At 38.2% G+C, this 16,535-nt stretch overlaps 1 protein-coding gene across 4 annotated transcripts in view; it reads right to left on the minus strand.

The window, feature by feature from the left end:
• Window positions 1-16,535, minus strand: part of LOC124168905 (immunoglobulin superfamily DCC subclass member 3-like) — a 590,362-nt gene that overhangs the window by 13,460 nt on the left and 560,367 nt on the right. For all 4 annotated transcript variants that reach the window (XM_046547288.1, XM_046547287.1, XM_046547286.1 and 1 more), the window contains exon 2: window positions 1,997-2,256. In XM_046547288.1, coding sequence (XP_046403244.1) covers window positions 1,997-2,256 — 260 coding nt within the window. The remainder of the gene's footprint in view (window positions 1-1,996; window positions 2,257-16,535) is intronic.

The raw sequence follows: 16,535 nt of genomic DNA on the forward strand, positions 1-16,535 counted from the left end.
ATGGAGTTTACAATAATATATTTTAACTTTCAACAGAAGATAAATATGTACAGCTAAGACGTAAATTATAACAATTTTAGATGGACATAAACAGGGGTGCTGACTTATGAAAAATGTTGGGGGGCCCATATTGGGGGTCTTGCCCCGAGAAGTTTTATAAATGGTGAGTTTTAAAGGTTTATTTTTAGCATTTTAGAAGAGTCATAAGATCAACCTTAGAACCCTGAAAACTCTACTCTAACTCCACACTCCGGGAAAAATCAACAAGACTGACACATTTATCCTCCCCCCCCCCATTACGACTTTTTGAGGGGGCTCTGGCTCGGGCCCCCTCAGGCCCTATGGAGTCGGCGCCACTGGACAGAAATGTTAACTAGGCTAAAACCAATGACCTTTGCATCAGATAGGTAATTAAAGTTAAATTATGCCTCAGTAAATGAAATTTGATGGGAGGTCAAAACGTACGGTCATCATGGCGACCAAACAAATATCGATTAGATTTGATACAAATAACGAAATAAGTAGGTACATTAAAAAGTATAAGTAAACTTGTTGAACGTCATGTGAATGTTCCAATGCCGGACATAGAATTTCCCAGAGAGAGCGTTATGTCGATAATATTTAATACTTACAGGAACGCCCACTAGTTCAAAATAACTTTTTAAGACGCCATGAAATACAACAATCACAGTAGCCTCGGATCAGAGCCCTCTGGATTGCAATATAATAACTACGTGAGGGAGTACCCTGACAAAAATAAACTCCACCATGGTGGGTACAGGAAGGGTACAGGAAGGGTGGCATCCTTCATGGTGGGTAGTTACCCTTGCAGAACCCACGCCCTACCCACCATTAAGGGTAAGGGAAGGAGAGAAAAATCCTTCGTGTACCCTTCCTTGGAACTCCTTCCCTTACCATCCGTGTACCCTTCCTCTACCCACCATTAAGGGTAAGGGAAGGAGAGAAAAATCCTTCGTGTACCCTTCCTTGGAACTCCTTCCCTTACCATCCGTGTACCCTTCCTCTACCCACCATTAAGGGTAAGGGAAGGAGAGAAAAATCCTTCGTGTACCCTTCCTTGGGACTTAGTGTTTATAACTGAAGAAAACATATCCTGAAAGACTCTCCTTAGCTACTTTCACCTGCTAAAGAGTATTGAGTTCCGTACAAGAACGTAAGCAGTCTTTGAAAGCAAATATAGACGGGCTACACAACTAATCTTTAAAATTTCCTTAAGGAAAACAATAATATACATATTCAGTGGCGTATCCAGGGGTGGGGTCCGGAGGGTTCGGACCCTCCGCCCCTCCGAAGTATAAAAACACAATTATTTTCCTTTATACTAGAAATCAAAATATTAAAAAATAATGAATTTAAAAAATATTTATTTCACTATTGAAGTTTTTTCGATTATGAAAAGTGTTAGAATAAGTTGAATTCCAATACTTACTATCCTGTTTTTCAAAACTTTTCCCACCTGGTTTTGGACCCCCCCCCCCCCCCCCAAACGAAATTCCTGACTACGCCACTGTACACAATAGTTTCTGTAATTGTGTGAAAAAAGCTCATTTAGAAGTTCTTCCATTCACGTTTTAGGATGTAACCTATTTGTGTGGCTGACAATGAGACATCGCTAGAGTGATGGGTACAGGAAGGGTACACTTATCCTTCCTGTACCCATCATCAAGGCTGGCCAAACCCTTCCCGTACCCTCCAGGAAGGAGAGAGGGTACCCACCAATGTTCTAAAATACCCTTCGTGTACCCTTGCTCAAGGGTACAGGAAGGGTACACCTATCCTTCCTGTACCCTCAATGGAGGGTAAACCTCTCCTTAATGGAGGAGTTTATTTTAATCAGGGTAGTGTTGAGAGTGCAATCCTGAGAACTCCGGTCTCGGATTGTTCCCTACTGCCATCTGACGTCCAGCTTCAAAAGAGTGAAATTAAATAAATGAAAGAGCAAGGAGCTTGGCGAATTCCAGCTGCGGCTACTCACCGTTTTGTTTCCGAGGTTCCGCACCCTGCAGCTGAGGTATGCGGACTTGCCGACCAGCGCGGTGACGTTTCGCGGCGTCATTGGGTCGAAGTAGGGTTCGTTGCGTCCGAGGGGGGGTAGCGGGGGTTGCATGGGGGGGAAGGGAGGCGGGGGAGGGGGCGGGGGCGACTGGGGGGGCGGGGCCGAGGCGGGAGACTGCTGCAGGGAGTTGTAGGACGCGCCGCCAGAGCTGTAGCCGCCGCTCACGTACGAGTAGCATCCTGCAGGAAAAAGAGAAAGACAAAATGGATGAGTGAGATATTTAGAATAGTTGAGACACGAATCGGCCGCTTTGTAATCAACCACAGCGAGCTAGAAATGCGAGGCTTAACATAAAAGACGATCATGTAAGGTCTTCAGTGGTTTTCTGCCAGGTTTGAATAGATTGCCTTCTGCATTATAGCCCGAGATTCGTAAATATGTCGCTTTATAGAAAAGAAAAAAAATAGTTTTTTAGAGTAAGAAGTCGATGAGATGAAGCAAAAATAATAATACGAGATAGAATGGTGTTTTTCGTTATGGAAATATAGTCTGAGTCATATTGAAATTCCGCATATAAACGGCCGAATCCACTGGGTACCGAGCATGGTGAAATTCATTTTTAAGTTCATGTATTACTCGTTCCAGATCAGGGAAGTCGCTTGGGCACACGGGCACCTGAGGATATTTCTTTATCATGACGGGAAGAGAGGGAGGGAATCTTGCTTCACCAGTGAATGCTTCAAGATATGCGAATGACTAACAAGTCGGTCGAGGAAGCAACGAGAAAGTTTGCTCAAGTGCGGAAAAGGAGCACGCATTGTTTTGACACAAGACTTCCAGAAAGTATCGCGAAAGTAGAAAGGAACGCGAGATTTAGCATGGAAAAAGATGAACAGGTAAGGTGAGCTCTGAGGCCGCAATGAAAATCGTATGGATGGTATTTGGAAGAGGCGACCTAGAGCTGAGGTCATTTGCGCCATGAGGGAAGCGTATGGAAGGAAGGATGGAGAGAAACCCGGCGTCGGCAGTAGTCTTAGCTCTCAACGAAAGGCGCCATGGGGACCACGCAGGGATGCTGACTTACAAAAAATATGGGGGGGGGGGGCCGAACCGGGGATCTTGCCCCGGGAAATTTTATAAGTAGTGGGTTTTAATTTTTTTAAGCATTTTAGAAGAGTCATATGATCACCATTAGAACCCTGATAACTCAAATCTCGATATCTGGACACTCCGGGGAAAATCGACAAGCCTGACACATTTATTCCTCACACTCATAACAAATTTTTGAGGGGGCTGAGGGCCCCCTCAGGCTAAGTGGGGGTTAAAATACCAGCAGTAGTAGGGCTCGGAAAAAATCACCATTCTATCTAGTGTACTTATATTGGATACCCAAGGGGGGGGGGGACTATACCCCCCTTGTACTCCCCATAGATCCGCCCCTGCTAGCCTCCATACCAAACCTATCCCATTTAATGAAATATTATGAGAAACTGATGTAGAAAACGTTCCAAGGTATTTTTTTAAATGGTTATATAATTTTCTTGTATGTAATTAGAAAAAAACGTGTGTAAAAAAACAAATGAAAGGACGGCGAGAAAAAAGAGAAGTACGGCTCGTACTCCGAAACCCCGGCAGCCATGGAGGATATTACTCCGTGGACCCGGGTAGTAGCCTTCACTAAAATAATTACTTCATAAATTACCCCTTTTGCGTTTTTTTACCGTCGGATAAATGAGTGTACAGATTTCCGTAAGGGGCTTATGGTTGGGAGATTCTCCTGAAGGAAAAAGGTGAAAGATGGATTCCCTTATCGTGAGGACGGAAGACGTTTAAGAAGGCCCTTCTATTGGTCGAGCAATAGCGGCCGATCAGTCACTGACGCATGATCGGTTTCGTGACCCATTAGGCGATCGAGGAACGAGGATAAGAGAGAGTATGTTTTATTGGAGGGAAAGCATGCATCTTTTCTCTCCCATCAACATCCAACGACCGCTTCAATCTCAATTCTCCGCCGGGACATAAAAGAGTCTTTGAGTTCCCGCGATGGCGCTACCTTTCCGATCCATTTGACGTCCACAGAGCACCCTCCTCCGAACCGATCCTCACTACATCTACCCCCCCTCTTAACTCGACGTTGTTTTTTCTTCCTTTCTATAGCCGCGATCCTTTAACACTAGAAGGACTAGGGTTGTATGGCTACCAAGAAGGACCACTACCCGTCAAAATGACGGGTAGTAATTATTTTTAAATATTTCTTCGTTTATTGGTGATTGTTTTTCGGGTTCATTCCGCGTTGACTCATATTTTGCGGACGATAGTTTCGGGCGCGTTCTAGCTCCCGTCTTCGGGTCCAAAAATCACCAATTAACTCACCGCGGAAGCCTCCGTAATAATTTCTTCGTTTATGTTAAAATTTGCTCAAGCTTCTACCCACCTACTTTTAATGTGAGACTCAAGATAAAAGTAGGTGGGGAGAAGCTTGAACAGGCAGAGCAATTCAACTACTTAGAGCACATTAGAGGAAAACGGATACAGTAGTAAAGACCAGGGGGTGTCATGATACCGGAACGCCGCGCCGTTCCGGCACTGGTTAACAAAAGACATAATAGCCAAAAAGCACTTTTATCAATTTTGTTGCCTCAAAATTTCTAATACATACTTTCTTAACCCAAACAAAACTTTTTGTAATACGATGTAAATAATAGCACCAAAAAAACTGAGACTTATGAAAAAAGTTAAGTAAAGTGCGTCCCGGCACTGATAATTTTGCCATGACGTCACTGGTAAAGACATCAGGAAGTGAATTGCATTAGCAAAGGAGGCGTTCATGAACAGGAAGGAGCTTTTGAAAAGTTCGCTATGTAAGAGTTTAAGGAAAAGGTTAGTGAAGAGTTTGATCTGGAGTGTAGATCTCTACGGTGCGGAAACGTGGACACTAAGGAAAGGGGAGAAGATTGGAGGCATTCGATATGTGGGTATGGAGAAGAATCGAGAAGGTGAAATGGACGGGGACGAGGAGAAACGACGAAGTGCTGAACATGGTGGGTGAAGAGAGACAGCTTTTAGATGAGATACGGCGGAGGCAGAATGTTTGGATGGAGTTAGTGCTTAGCGGGGAGGGGATATTGAAAAAGGTGTTAGAGGGTAGAATGTTAGGTAAACGAGGGAGGGGAAGGAAGAGAATAGGGTTTTCAGATAGATTGAAAGTGTGTAGGCCTTACAGTGAATTGAAGAAGGCAGTGATGGAAGGAAAGGGAGGTTCCCAGATTACTTCTTTAGTACTCCATGGAAACCTACCTTAATCGGTAGAATACTATAATAATAATGTTAAAATATATGACTTCATTAAATATTACCTTTTCTGTTACTTATCAATACAACCAAGTCTTTTTGCAATAAATTTTACAATAAAAATTTAAAATGAACAGCGGTCACGTCGCTCCTGCTTCTCCTGTCCTGACCTACCACACACCTCTCGGTATGGCAGATATGCTACTCATTTTCATTGAAAACATAATAAAGAATGTTAAATGCATAATCGAGCAATGGCACTTATTACTACTCCCGCCTCCGTACAATTGCTCCCTCTATAGCCTGGCGTAGTGGAATTCCGAACTCTGTGAGATCACAAGATTGCCATTGCCCAAAAAATGCGCTACCTTAAATGGTTGATCGTTCCCCTGGAGGTCTGTCTTCGCGTCGTCTTAGCTTTACCCTCAAGGAAATTCTGGAAGAATTTCAGGGGTCTCGTCACTTGGATAATTCAGTCTTTTTTAGGACTGACATTTGACCGCTGATTGCCTCGCGTTAATATTCTCAATCACAATGGTATTATCCTGAGCGCATCCTCAACTCATTTCTCAATATTTCGTATTGAGAATTGAAATAGACGCCGGCAAATTGTTTTTTGCTTAAAATCCCAATGACTCAAGAATTTCGTCTAAATTCAACCGACCGTAACCTTTGAATGGGGAATTTTTTCTTCATGGCCGGCAACATACATGGAATAGATCAATTGATTTATTTCCGTCTTTAAATTTGATTCCCTTTCAAAAACTTTCTAATCGCGAAGTATCCGGATGTTGCTGCAATACTATTTTTAAGTTCAGCTTCTATGTACTTTGTACTCTCGATTCGTGTAATACGACAACATCATTTTAATATTTGTCTTCCTATTATTTCTAGTAATACGATTACGTTTCAAAGTGGAGGAGTCTCAGTTACCAGAGAGAAATTTTACGGAAATCTTCCACATGGGAGAAAGATCCTGAGGAATGAATGGTAAGCCAATTTCATTTTTAAAATGTCACACCGCCTTTTATTGTGCTACACGCCAAAATGTTGCCATTTGTATGCTTATTAAAAATCTGAACATTAAATGGAAACATATTTTACGAATTGCGAAAACGAGGTTGTAAGCATAAGTCTTAGAGAAAAACATTTTTATTTTGGTCTGGCTTGTTTCTCTGTGAATTGATCTCTTAAAAATATTTTGAAAACCCGGAGAAATACAGGGTGTGATTTATGGAAATTTGTGCGTTTAGGTTTTCTGATGCATATCTCATAGCGGATTTTAGGCATTTTTAATTCAAATTTGCCTTGCATAGTTCATTTATTTCGAAATTGACCATTAGATCTCTTCTATTAGAGGCTTCCAATATTTCACTTACACTCGAGTCTCTAATATGAATGTTAACGTCTTATAAATGCGCTTTACGAACTAGCTGTAACTTATAATGGAGTAACTATCTTTCGGTTATGATCTTTCAGTTGCATCTCGTGGTGAATGGTAGACATTTTTCACTTCTTTTTGTTATTTATTTGAGGGAAGTAGATTGTCTTCTTTGCAACATTCGTTTGTGCGCGCATGTTATTTTTTAAGGTCAATGGTGCAAATATTGAAAAGGCGCCAAAACTCAAAAGGTACCAAATTGTGCAAAAATAGCCGTAAAACAACTAAAGCATCCTAGGGGAACACTAAAAACGAAGACGTGAAGGTATACCATACGGTGTGATTTTATGAGAGAAATTTATTTGATTGTGTAATATGTTTTAAAGTCATATGCACTATCCCGCTCTATCACAGGTTTGTAGCAGAAGGAAGCGGACAACAATGAGAGCTCAAAGAAAGAAAAAAAAAACGATTTACGTGTGCAACTTGCGTTTATCGTACGCTTCGTGTATTTAAGCGAAATTTGCCTTTTGATCGTCCGAATTACTAAAGGCTGCGTGTGGTTCGTGTGTCTTCCAAATTCAGCAGGAGAATACAGAAGACTCTAGGACAAGAGTAACACTCGCGGAAGGAGAGGCTTATCTTAGCGTTTGGGCCCATAAGGCCGTGAATCATTGCGTCGAAAACGAATAGGTCTTTGAGGTACGTTAATTATAATTTTTTGTGTCGAACCAAGGTTTAGAATACGCTATGTACCATTGCAGAGTACGGGATTTCAAATGTGTCATTTAGACGGAAAAGTGGTGATTTCCTCCTGATGTCACAGTGACTGCCCGTATACTTTAGTGGGGCGTATGCAATTCTTCGGGGGCAAGGTCATTTAATTACTTTGTATGTACTCTCTCCCTAGGCTCAAGACGTCGCAAGAAGAGAAGACTATATGTGAAGAGGACCCCAGCTTCACATCTAGGTTAGATTTTACGCCCTTAGGACCGCGATAATTACGTCGAGTAAGGCTAGGCTATCTTGAAGCGTTAATTATAGTTTTTTTTTGTGTAGAACCGAGGTTCTGCATTCGCTGTTAACCATTGCAGTACCTATACTGGGTTGAAACTGTGTCACTGTTATGGAAAAGTGGTTATTTCCTCCTCGTGCCATGGTGACTTCTCGCATATTGTAGTGGAGCGTATGCGATTCCTCGGCGGAAAGGTCATTTATTTACTCTGTCTGTAATCTCCCCTTAGGCTCAAGACTTTGAATAATACATGTACATTTTAATTTTAATGTCCAGTAATTTAATTTTAATGAGAAATAAAAGTTTGAGAAGGCCTGTTTTTATTTTATGCTTCTAGGATAACCATAAAAATTTTCAATTTACATTTGAGATTTTGTCTTGCTATTATCAGTAAAAGTGAATCATTTTATCACATTAAACTTTAAATATCTTCCTAATTCATGTTATACAGGTAGGGATAAAAATTTGAAAGCAATTTAGAAAAATAAAATATACTTTCCGAGCGTTTGGTATAATAAATCTAACTTTGCTAATTTGCTAAGCTTAAATAGGACGAAAGAAAGAAAAAGTCAATTTACCAACAGAGAATAAATGCACTAATTGTTTAGCTGCACCCACATCATAAATGCAGTGTTGTATAGAGCTTTCAAACATAAAAAAGAAGAAAAATTGCTTCTTGCACGTACCAAGCGTTTCGGTTTCCGTCTTGTCACGAAATTGATCTTTACTTTGGTCTTTGAGTTTCACTTCCTTTTTTCTTGTGGTTGATTTGCGCAATGTGTTACGGTGACTTGCAAAGAAGTTACCCTTTAAAAAAAGCTCCAATTCAGATTTAACGCGAACACACGAGAGGGAGGACCACAGACTGAATACATATTCTACGTCTTCCTCATGCAACGGTTCGGAGTGAAAGGCTGCTATTGCGTTTGCCTCTTGCCAGGAATTTTTTCTTCAGAACACGAGAGGATACCAGGGACTTGGCATCGCTGTGTCTTCTGATTCTTCCTCCGAAGAAAAGAAAAGAGGGCGAAAAAAATAGCCGAAAATAAAATCATAAAAAATGTAGAAGCGGCACAAAAAAAAACCTCGGTCCTCTGTGGCTTCTTTGAAGTGCACTTCTTTGCTTTGGGAACGTGGCGCCGGCCGCCTTTTTGGTATTTGGGCAGAGACCTCCAGTGGTACGTGCGTGAGGTCTCGCTTGCGATGGTAACGCCGCTTGTGAAAACTTTAATCATCATTCTTGGCCCCACCCCCTAAAGTCTTGCCTGCTCGTGAGAGGATAGCGGGATAGGGTAAATAATAAATCAAAGAAATGGTTCCTATTGGAATGAAGGAAGGAAAAGAAAGCATTGAATGGCCTAAAAATTCGTTATCATAGCCTTTCATAACAAATATAGATGTGAGTAATAAATCCAAAATTTTTTGATGCTTAAAAAATAATTACTAAAATAATGTTTTGTTATTCACAACAACAGAATTCAACATTCATGAACTTGTCCAACATGAGTTACTTTAGGTGGACAAGAAAGAAGACCTGTATTTGGATTAACATAATTAGATAAATTGCTTGTATAATTGGACATGAAACTGAAAATTTATCAGTACTTAACCAGAATTAACAACATTATCTCTTACGTATATAAAAATGCAAACCCTAAACTATCTTGACATAATAGCCTATTATGTACATTATTCAGCATAACATTACCAAAATTGGAGTCCATACGTGGAATTGGAAATAAATTGTACACTTTGTGTTCTTCTAGCGAAAGCCATGGTTGCATTCTAAAAAAGAATCAATCACGTAGCTTTCTAACAATGGCTCTTCAAATATTACGGGACTTTGTAGCAACAATATTTTAATCATACAGATGTAATTCTATAAAAAAAACCCTCTGTGCGATATAAAAAAAGACAAAGGAAAATATAGATTTGGTGAAAATTACTACTGACGTATTATATTTTGAAATGAAAGTAAGAAAAATGGAAATAAAAGTTGATTTCAATTACATTAGCAGTTTACTATGCCCCAGGCATCACTTTGGAGCAAATAAATTATAGGATAAAATTGGGTCAGCAAAAAGAGCAAAATGTACACATTTATGTAGCGAGCGAAAAAATAATCAAAACTGAAACATATTCACAAATTGCAGGCTTTAATTTATTGAGTACAAAATTTTTCAGCATTGAGTAGAGATATGCGTAATGAATGTTTAAATGCATCGCCGAAGGAAACTAGCGGATGACGTCAGAAAATAACGCTAACAGTCAACGCAACTTAAGATTGTATGGATCAGTGAATACCATTTTTTTGAATCAAAATTACGAAAATTTTGATTTAGTCATTATAGTGTTTCCAAGCAAACAAAGGCGTAAGAAATACATTTAAGAAATTTCGATATTTTAAAGATAATTATTAAAGATAATGTTTTGTTATCCACCGTACATTAACTTTTTCCACTTTAGGCGGCCTAGAAAGGGACCTGTTTTTTGTGCTAAATATAATAGCCATAAGTACTTATGCGTTCACATGCAAAATTTAATACTCATTAATGAGTCTTTCAAAAAATATTTTAACAATCAAAATTTTCTACCGCGCGGCACTTAAGCTCATCAAAAGAAATATTTTTCTCACAATAACAAGAACAGATTAGCTACCAGCGGTGGTAGAATAAAACTGCATTTGTGAATTCCTAGTCGTGACCAATCAGAAGGGTCCAAACGGGCTCGTTCATTATATTTATTTTATCACCGTTTGTGATAGAGTTTAAAAAAATATAGAGAAACGTATTTGTCCGTACTTCGATATGTCGCCTATATTGCTCCAGCTAATTGCAACGAAAAATGACGGCCTTTCCCAGAAACGCTCGCGAATAACTGCCACAGACAACTCATAAACGGGTCTTTTAAGAAATACTTCAACATTCACAATTTTTAGCGTGGTGGTACTTCGGCTTACCCATATGTAATGGTACAATAGGCATATATTACTAGTATATGAATGTCTACGAATGCACTAATTGCTCTAATCCGTCGAGTTATCTAGAAGATAAAGAAATTTATATGTTTTGAGGCATCATCATCATCACAGGTCAACAATCCTAGGATTGGTTTGACGCAGCTCTCCACTCAGTTCTCCTATCAGCTAATCTTTTCACTCCTACGTATTTCTTCTCTTTCACAGTTTTGAGGCAAATAAAGAAAAATGAGGAATGTCTTCGTCCTCCAAGTGGCATTGTTCTCCATTAAGGACTTTGAATATGCACTGCACCAAGAGATCGAAAAAAATTGTTCTCTCATAAATGGAAGAACACTCTTTCCAATTGTTGATATAAATCCTGAATACAGATATTACTATTGAAAGAATAAAAATATAAAAATGGCATTCAGTAAAACATTAAAAATTTAATCCTTTAAACATATATTATTAAGTAAATAACATTTACAGCCATATTTTCCTAATATGTTTGGATTTATCACATAATTTAGTAAGAAAAAAGAAGAATGTAGAATGAGACTTCTTGAAAGAATCGACGATGAAAATTTTGCTATCTGGAAAAACTACCATTTTGTTAGTATTGATGTTCAACATTTTTCTTATATTTTCGCAAAACCCTTCAAAAAGCATTATTTATTGATTGTGTTATCTTCTTGACCTTAATTACATTTGTAGTTTTAACAACATCTTGGAGCATAGGACTTTTTTTAAATTTTGTTTCGCCAATGTTCGGAACTTCATATTTCTATTATCAAGGTTTGAAACAAAGTTAGATAAAAATTCGGAACTAAGAAATTTAATCCATAATTTGCATGTAAATACTTGCTTTGGTTGGTAATAATTAATAAACTATATTTTATATACAAAGGTATATTAATAATTTTATTTTTTATTGTATTACTTTTGAAGAGGTAAAGACGTACAGCAATATTCATTAAAATCTGAGGGGTCAAGGTTCACCTCCAGTGTGATTAGACTATAAAAGATCTATGGACGTCAATAATGTTTGATCAGCTAAAAGCGCTAACTTCTCGTAATAATTTTGTCTCTTTTAAATGGTGTGTCAGTAAAGTAAAAATGCATGGACGCTACTCCATAGATATTAATGACCTACGTCATTGAGAAAGGCCATCTACTTTTTACTTCGGTACGTTATTATCACCAAGGTCGGAAATATGCAATGAAACACACATTCTATACCCGTGAATACGTCTATGAGGTCCTTCGTATATTTATTTATTTATTTTTTTTTAATTTTCATTTTCGAAGCTTTTCAGCGAAACGTGCCACGGCTTGAACTTATTGGATAAAAGGTTCGGCCACTCGCTGCGCGTCTGTCACCGGATGCGGGCGTAACCATGGTAACGAGCGAAGCCCACTTTTTTGTTTTATTAATTCCTCCATCCTCTTCGCTTCAAACTGCGTCCTATCTCTCGGCAGCTCCGTCAAATTATCCCTCTGCTTCTGGGCCCAGCGATTAATTAGTTGCCGAAAACAAGAGAGGAGCGGCCGGCGCCGAAGCTGCATTCGCCAGAAGATGGAAGGCGCGCTCATAATTTACGGAGGCGTAATATCCATCTCCCCCTTTAATTGCGGAATATCCCTCTTTATAATCCTCAGTTTTCAAATTAAGAATTAAAGAAAGGGAATAATAATTTTATCCTGGCGGTAGGTAGCTCGTTAGCTCGATTTTCGGGAGGAAATCCCCCTCCCCCATATTTTCAGGTGCTTATGGCATCTTTTTACACTCCCCCTTCCTCCTTCTTTGGATGAATTTTTCGGGTCTCAGCGTTTTTACCTTTTTTATTGTTATTTCGCTCGGATTATCCGCAGAAATCGGAATTAAAACCTTGAATGAGTGTGCTACCTCGTGAGATTATTTGCGAGAATTTTATAAGCGGGTCAAAATCATGTAGGAATTGATGAACAGGTTTCTCAAAATTATTATTTTGCATTCCAGAAAATAATTACCGCAGGTATCTGTGGACATTTTTCCCGGTTATACGGGGATTACCCATGCTTTTGATTTATTTTGAATAGTGTTCACACATTAAAGGTGTTATGGTCTTTAAAAACAATTTTTCAATAAGCTTTTAGTTCTTTAGTTTAATTCTTAGGATTGGAAAGAAATATGTGATCAAAATGTCTCCACAGTCTAGAAATGGATTTGGCTCAAAATATGCATTAATTTATATAAAAACCCTTTCAAATTTGCAAGTGAATCATACCTCAACATCCAAATTGGGGTCATTCACTTATTCCCGAAATTACAATTCATCAAAAGAATTCGGCACATGAAAGGAGAAAGACAAGTTACGACGAAGAAAAAGATCATACCTATTCAGACATTTTCTCATAAATTTGAATTACAAAAACGCAATAGTTTCCTCATTTTAATTATGAGTAAGTGACGTAATTAGAGTTCTGATTCACTATCTCGTTTAAAGAGAATGACTAGCTGAAGAGTAACCGCTCACAATAGAGTAAGCAACAACGCACAAAGGTAGGCGGTAGAGTGAGATAGATTGGTGAGGACGAAGTGTAGTGGAGAAGCGGGGACCCTCTCGGCAGGAGTTTGTGACGACATCAATTTATCTGCAGAAGTTTCGAGGATTACGATTTTTTCCCACGAATTACTCAAAAATTAGCTGACGGAAACGGGCCTCTTTGTTTTATAAACTCTATCAGATTCAATAATAATAAGAAATTGGTGAACGATATTGGTGAGCGAATTTTATATGATCTAAGGTTGCTTAGTTTCAACAAAAAATGTTCACTATTCTCAGATGCTCCACATAAAAATGGGTGATAAATTTACTTCATTATCCAAAAAAAAGTTGTTATTTTTCGCGAAACAGTCTTGGAGCTTTTAATTCTGCAGATAATTAATACAGACCCATACAGAAAATGATCGAAATCGATTGCGGAACTGGGGTAGAATGACCCATTTTTATGCTCCTCAAGAGTTACATTTCCAATAACAAATCTTAAATTAAGAAATTGATATAATGGAAAAGAAATGAAATTTATTTACCGCATTGAAACACGCGTTTATTAAAAAAGACGTCCACATTATGAAAATATAGCGATATTATTGGTGATAGTCTCCCGCTGTTTATCATTGAAGGTTTATCGGTGGCTTTCACCTACATTCCGATCCATGCAATACTCCTCTGTAGGTCGATACATTCGTACATAATGCTGTTGAGGTTGCTTTAACCGTGCAAGCTATCTTCTCTCCCACTTCAGAGAAATCGGGACAAGCTCTCACGGTTCGGTCCATTAGCTGCAGTGGAAAGCACGAGCTGGGACGACGAAGAACGCGTGAAATAAGAATGAGATTCCTTCAAGACGACCACATCAATCAAGACTAGAGATTTTTCCATGGATGGTCGAAAGAGAAATCCCATAATAGAATTCAAAACTTAATAACATTCTATTCAAAATTGGTTATTCTCATCACCCCTGTAGTGAGTACGGGATTATTCGATATTTTTCCCCACACTCGCTTTCTAGTAACAAATGCTCATTTATTCTAAAGACCAATATTTATTGCATTGTTAAACTTAGTTTTTTGTCAAGTGTATATTTATTTTTCAAGCAATAGAAAAAGTTTGTGGTGTGTTCCAATTGGGGAACAAGCTTGAAAATGCATTTAAAGCTTTTTTTCGGATTTTCTTTTATAATATCTCTTAATTAGCTGTAAAATAAACAGGATTTGCAAAAAATAATAAAAATCAGTTGGTAGGTTAGTTCGCTCTTTAAAAGGTTAAGGCAATACACGCTAATAATTATAATGAATGTAAAAGACTATAGTGACTAGATGTGAATCAATCGCACGGAAATTTTTCTCAACTACAGGGATATCGCGGTTGTGGAGAGGTTAAAGGAACTATAAACAACTTTATATTTGGCGTTCTGTAGCGGGACTGATTAACCCTAAAAGTACTAAGAACGATTAATATTAGATCTCAAGATAATTTCAAGATCTCAAGACTCGAGTACTAATATTATAATCTCCTGCATGTCAATGTTAATTTTATCTTAACATTTCATATTTTGATGAAATTATTATTGAACTTATATTTAGTAAAAAATCGTCCAATAATGTTATAAAGTTTTTCTTGAGTTTTTTTAAATATGTACCCTCTCTTGTGTTTGAGACTATTTTTTCGTTAACTTCTGCCAAATCAGCAAAAATACCTTGGCAATTTTTTAGCGTATTACCTAGAAATCGGTTGGCATTCAAATGGTTAAAAAAATATTTCATTTTTATTGCACTGGTCACTTTTGTTGACAGAAATCCACATTCTCGCAAAAAACCACTTTACTAGCGCACCTGCATGCATTACGCGGTTGAGGTTGCTTAAACCACTGATGTAATTTTCTCTCCTCCACTTTAGAGAAATCGTGTGGGTAGCGTTCACGGCACGGTCCATTAGCCGCCGCATCTAGGACGAGTTGTAACTGGGAACATCGCATAAAATCTGGTTAGTCCGTTGGCTCACCATGACTACCGAGTTTGTTTTCATGTTTCTTCCGTAGATTGGAGATTTTATTTCTGCTATACTGAACACTATTCAGGCAAAAATAAGACAGGGCTGACCAGCTTTTGAGTTCCTACCTCGTACATACAGGTAAGACGGCGACGCAATATCACCCGATATTACTGAGGTGTAACACAACACATTTTTAGACATTTGAAAGTGCAGATGAATATTTTGGTAAAGTTTTATCAGAAAAATAACAATGAATGAATCATCTTTAGTGCATAATATTTTACTCTGCCGAATCACATTTGACAATTTTAGATATAATTTCATTAAAAATAGCCTTTATTTTTACAGGGAAGAGAGTGGGGTTTCCTAGGTTTCTAAGTTTTCTATGAGGAAGAAATTGCTGGTATCATAACTGATGACCAATATTTGAATTCGTATGGAAATTAAGGGTATCATAACTGATGACCAATATTTGAATTCGTATGATGCTAATAGGAAAGGCAAAAGATAAGTGAGGTAATCTCTATAGTAACAGGGTCAACTTTGTGGAAGTTCATTTCAATAAATAAAAAAGAACGAACTATGTAATAATCCACCAATTTATTTATGCGGTACGACTAGTTTCGACGCAGTGGCGTCATCCTCAGGTACTTTCAGGTAGTCGTACCGAATAAATAAATTGGTGGATTAATACATAGTTTGTTCGTTTCTATTTATAAGTGAGGTGAAAAACAGTCGCTCGAAAATCTTTCTCAACTACGGCGATATCGCGGTTGTGGACAGGTTACTATAACAACTAATAACAGTTTTGTATTTGGTGTTATATAGATGGACCGATTAACCCCAAAAGAACGATTAATGAATAAAGAAAGTAAAAAAAATCGTGCAGATGAATCACATTACAGAAAAAGAAAATTTCAAGGTATCAAGAGACAAGTACTATTATTATAATCTCCTGCAAGTCAATGTTTACTTTATGTTAACGTTTCATATTTTGATTTAATTATTATTAAACTTATATTTTGTAATTTTGCGGTAAATGGACCGTGCTGTGAACGCTACTCACACGATTTCTCTGAATTGGAGGAGAAAAGATAGCATCTGTGGTTTAAGCAACCTCAACCGCGTAATGCAAAGAAGTGAGCTAGTAAAGTGGCTGTTTTTTGCGATAATTTGAATTTCTGTCGTCAAAAGTGACTGGTGCAATAAAAATGAAATAGTTATTACACTGATAATAGCTAAGTGTGACTCAGTCGCACGGAATATTTTGCGAACTATCGTGATATTACAGTTGTAGATAGGTTAAAATGACTATTAACAATTTTATACCAGTT

This window comes from Ischnura elegans, chromosome 12 (genome assembly GCF_921293095.1).
Source record: "Ischnura elegans chromosome 12, ioIscEleg1.1, whole genome shotgun sequence".
NCBI lineage: Eukaryota > Metazoa > Arthropoda > Insecta > Odonata > Coenagrionidae > Ischnura > Ischnura elegans.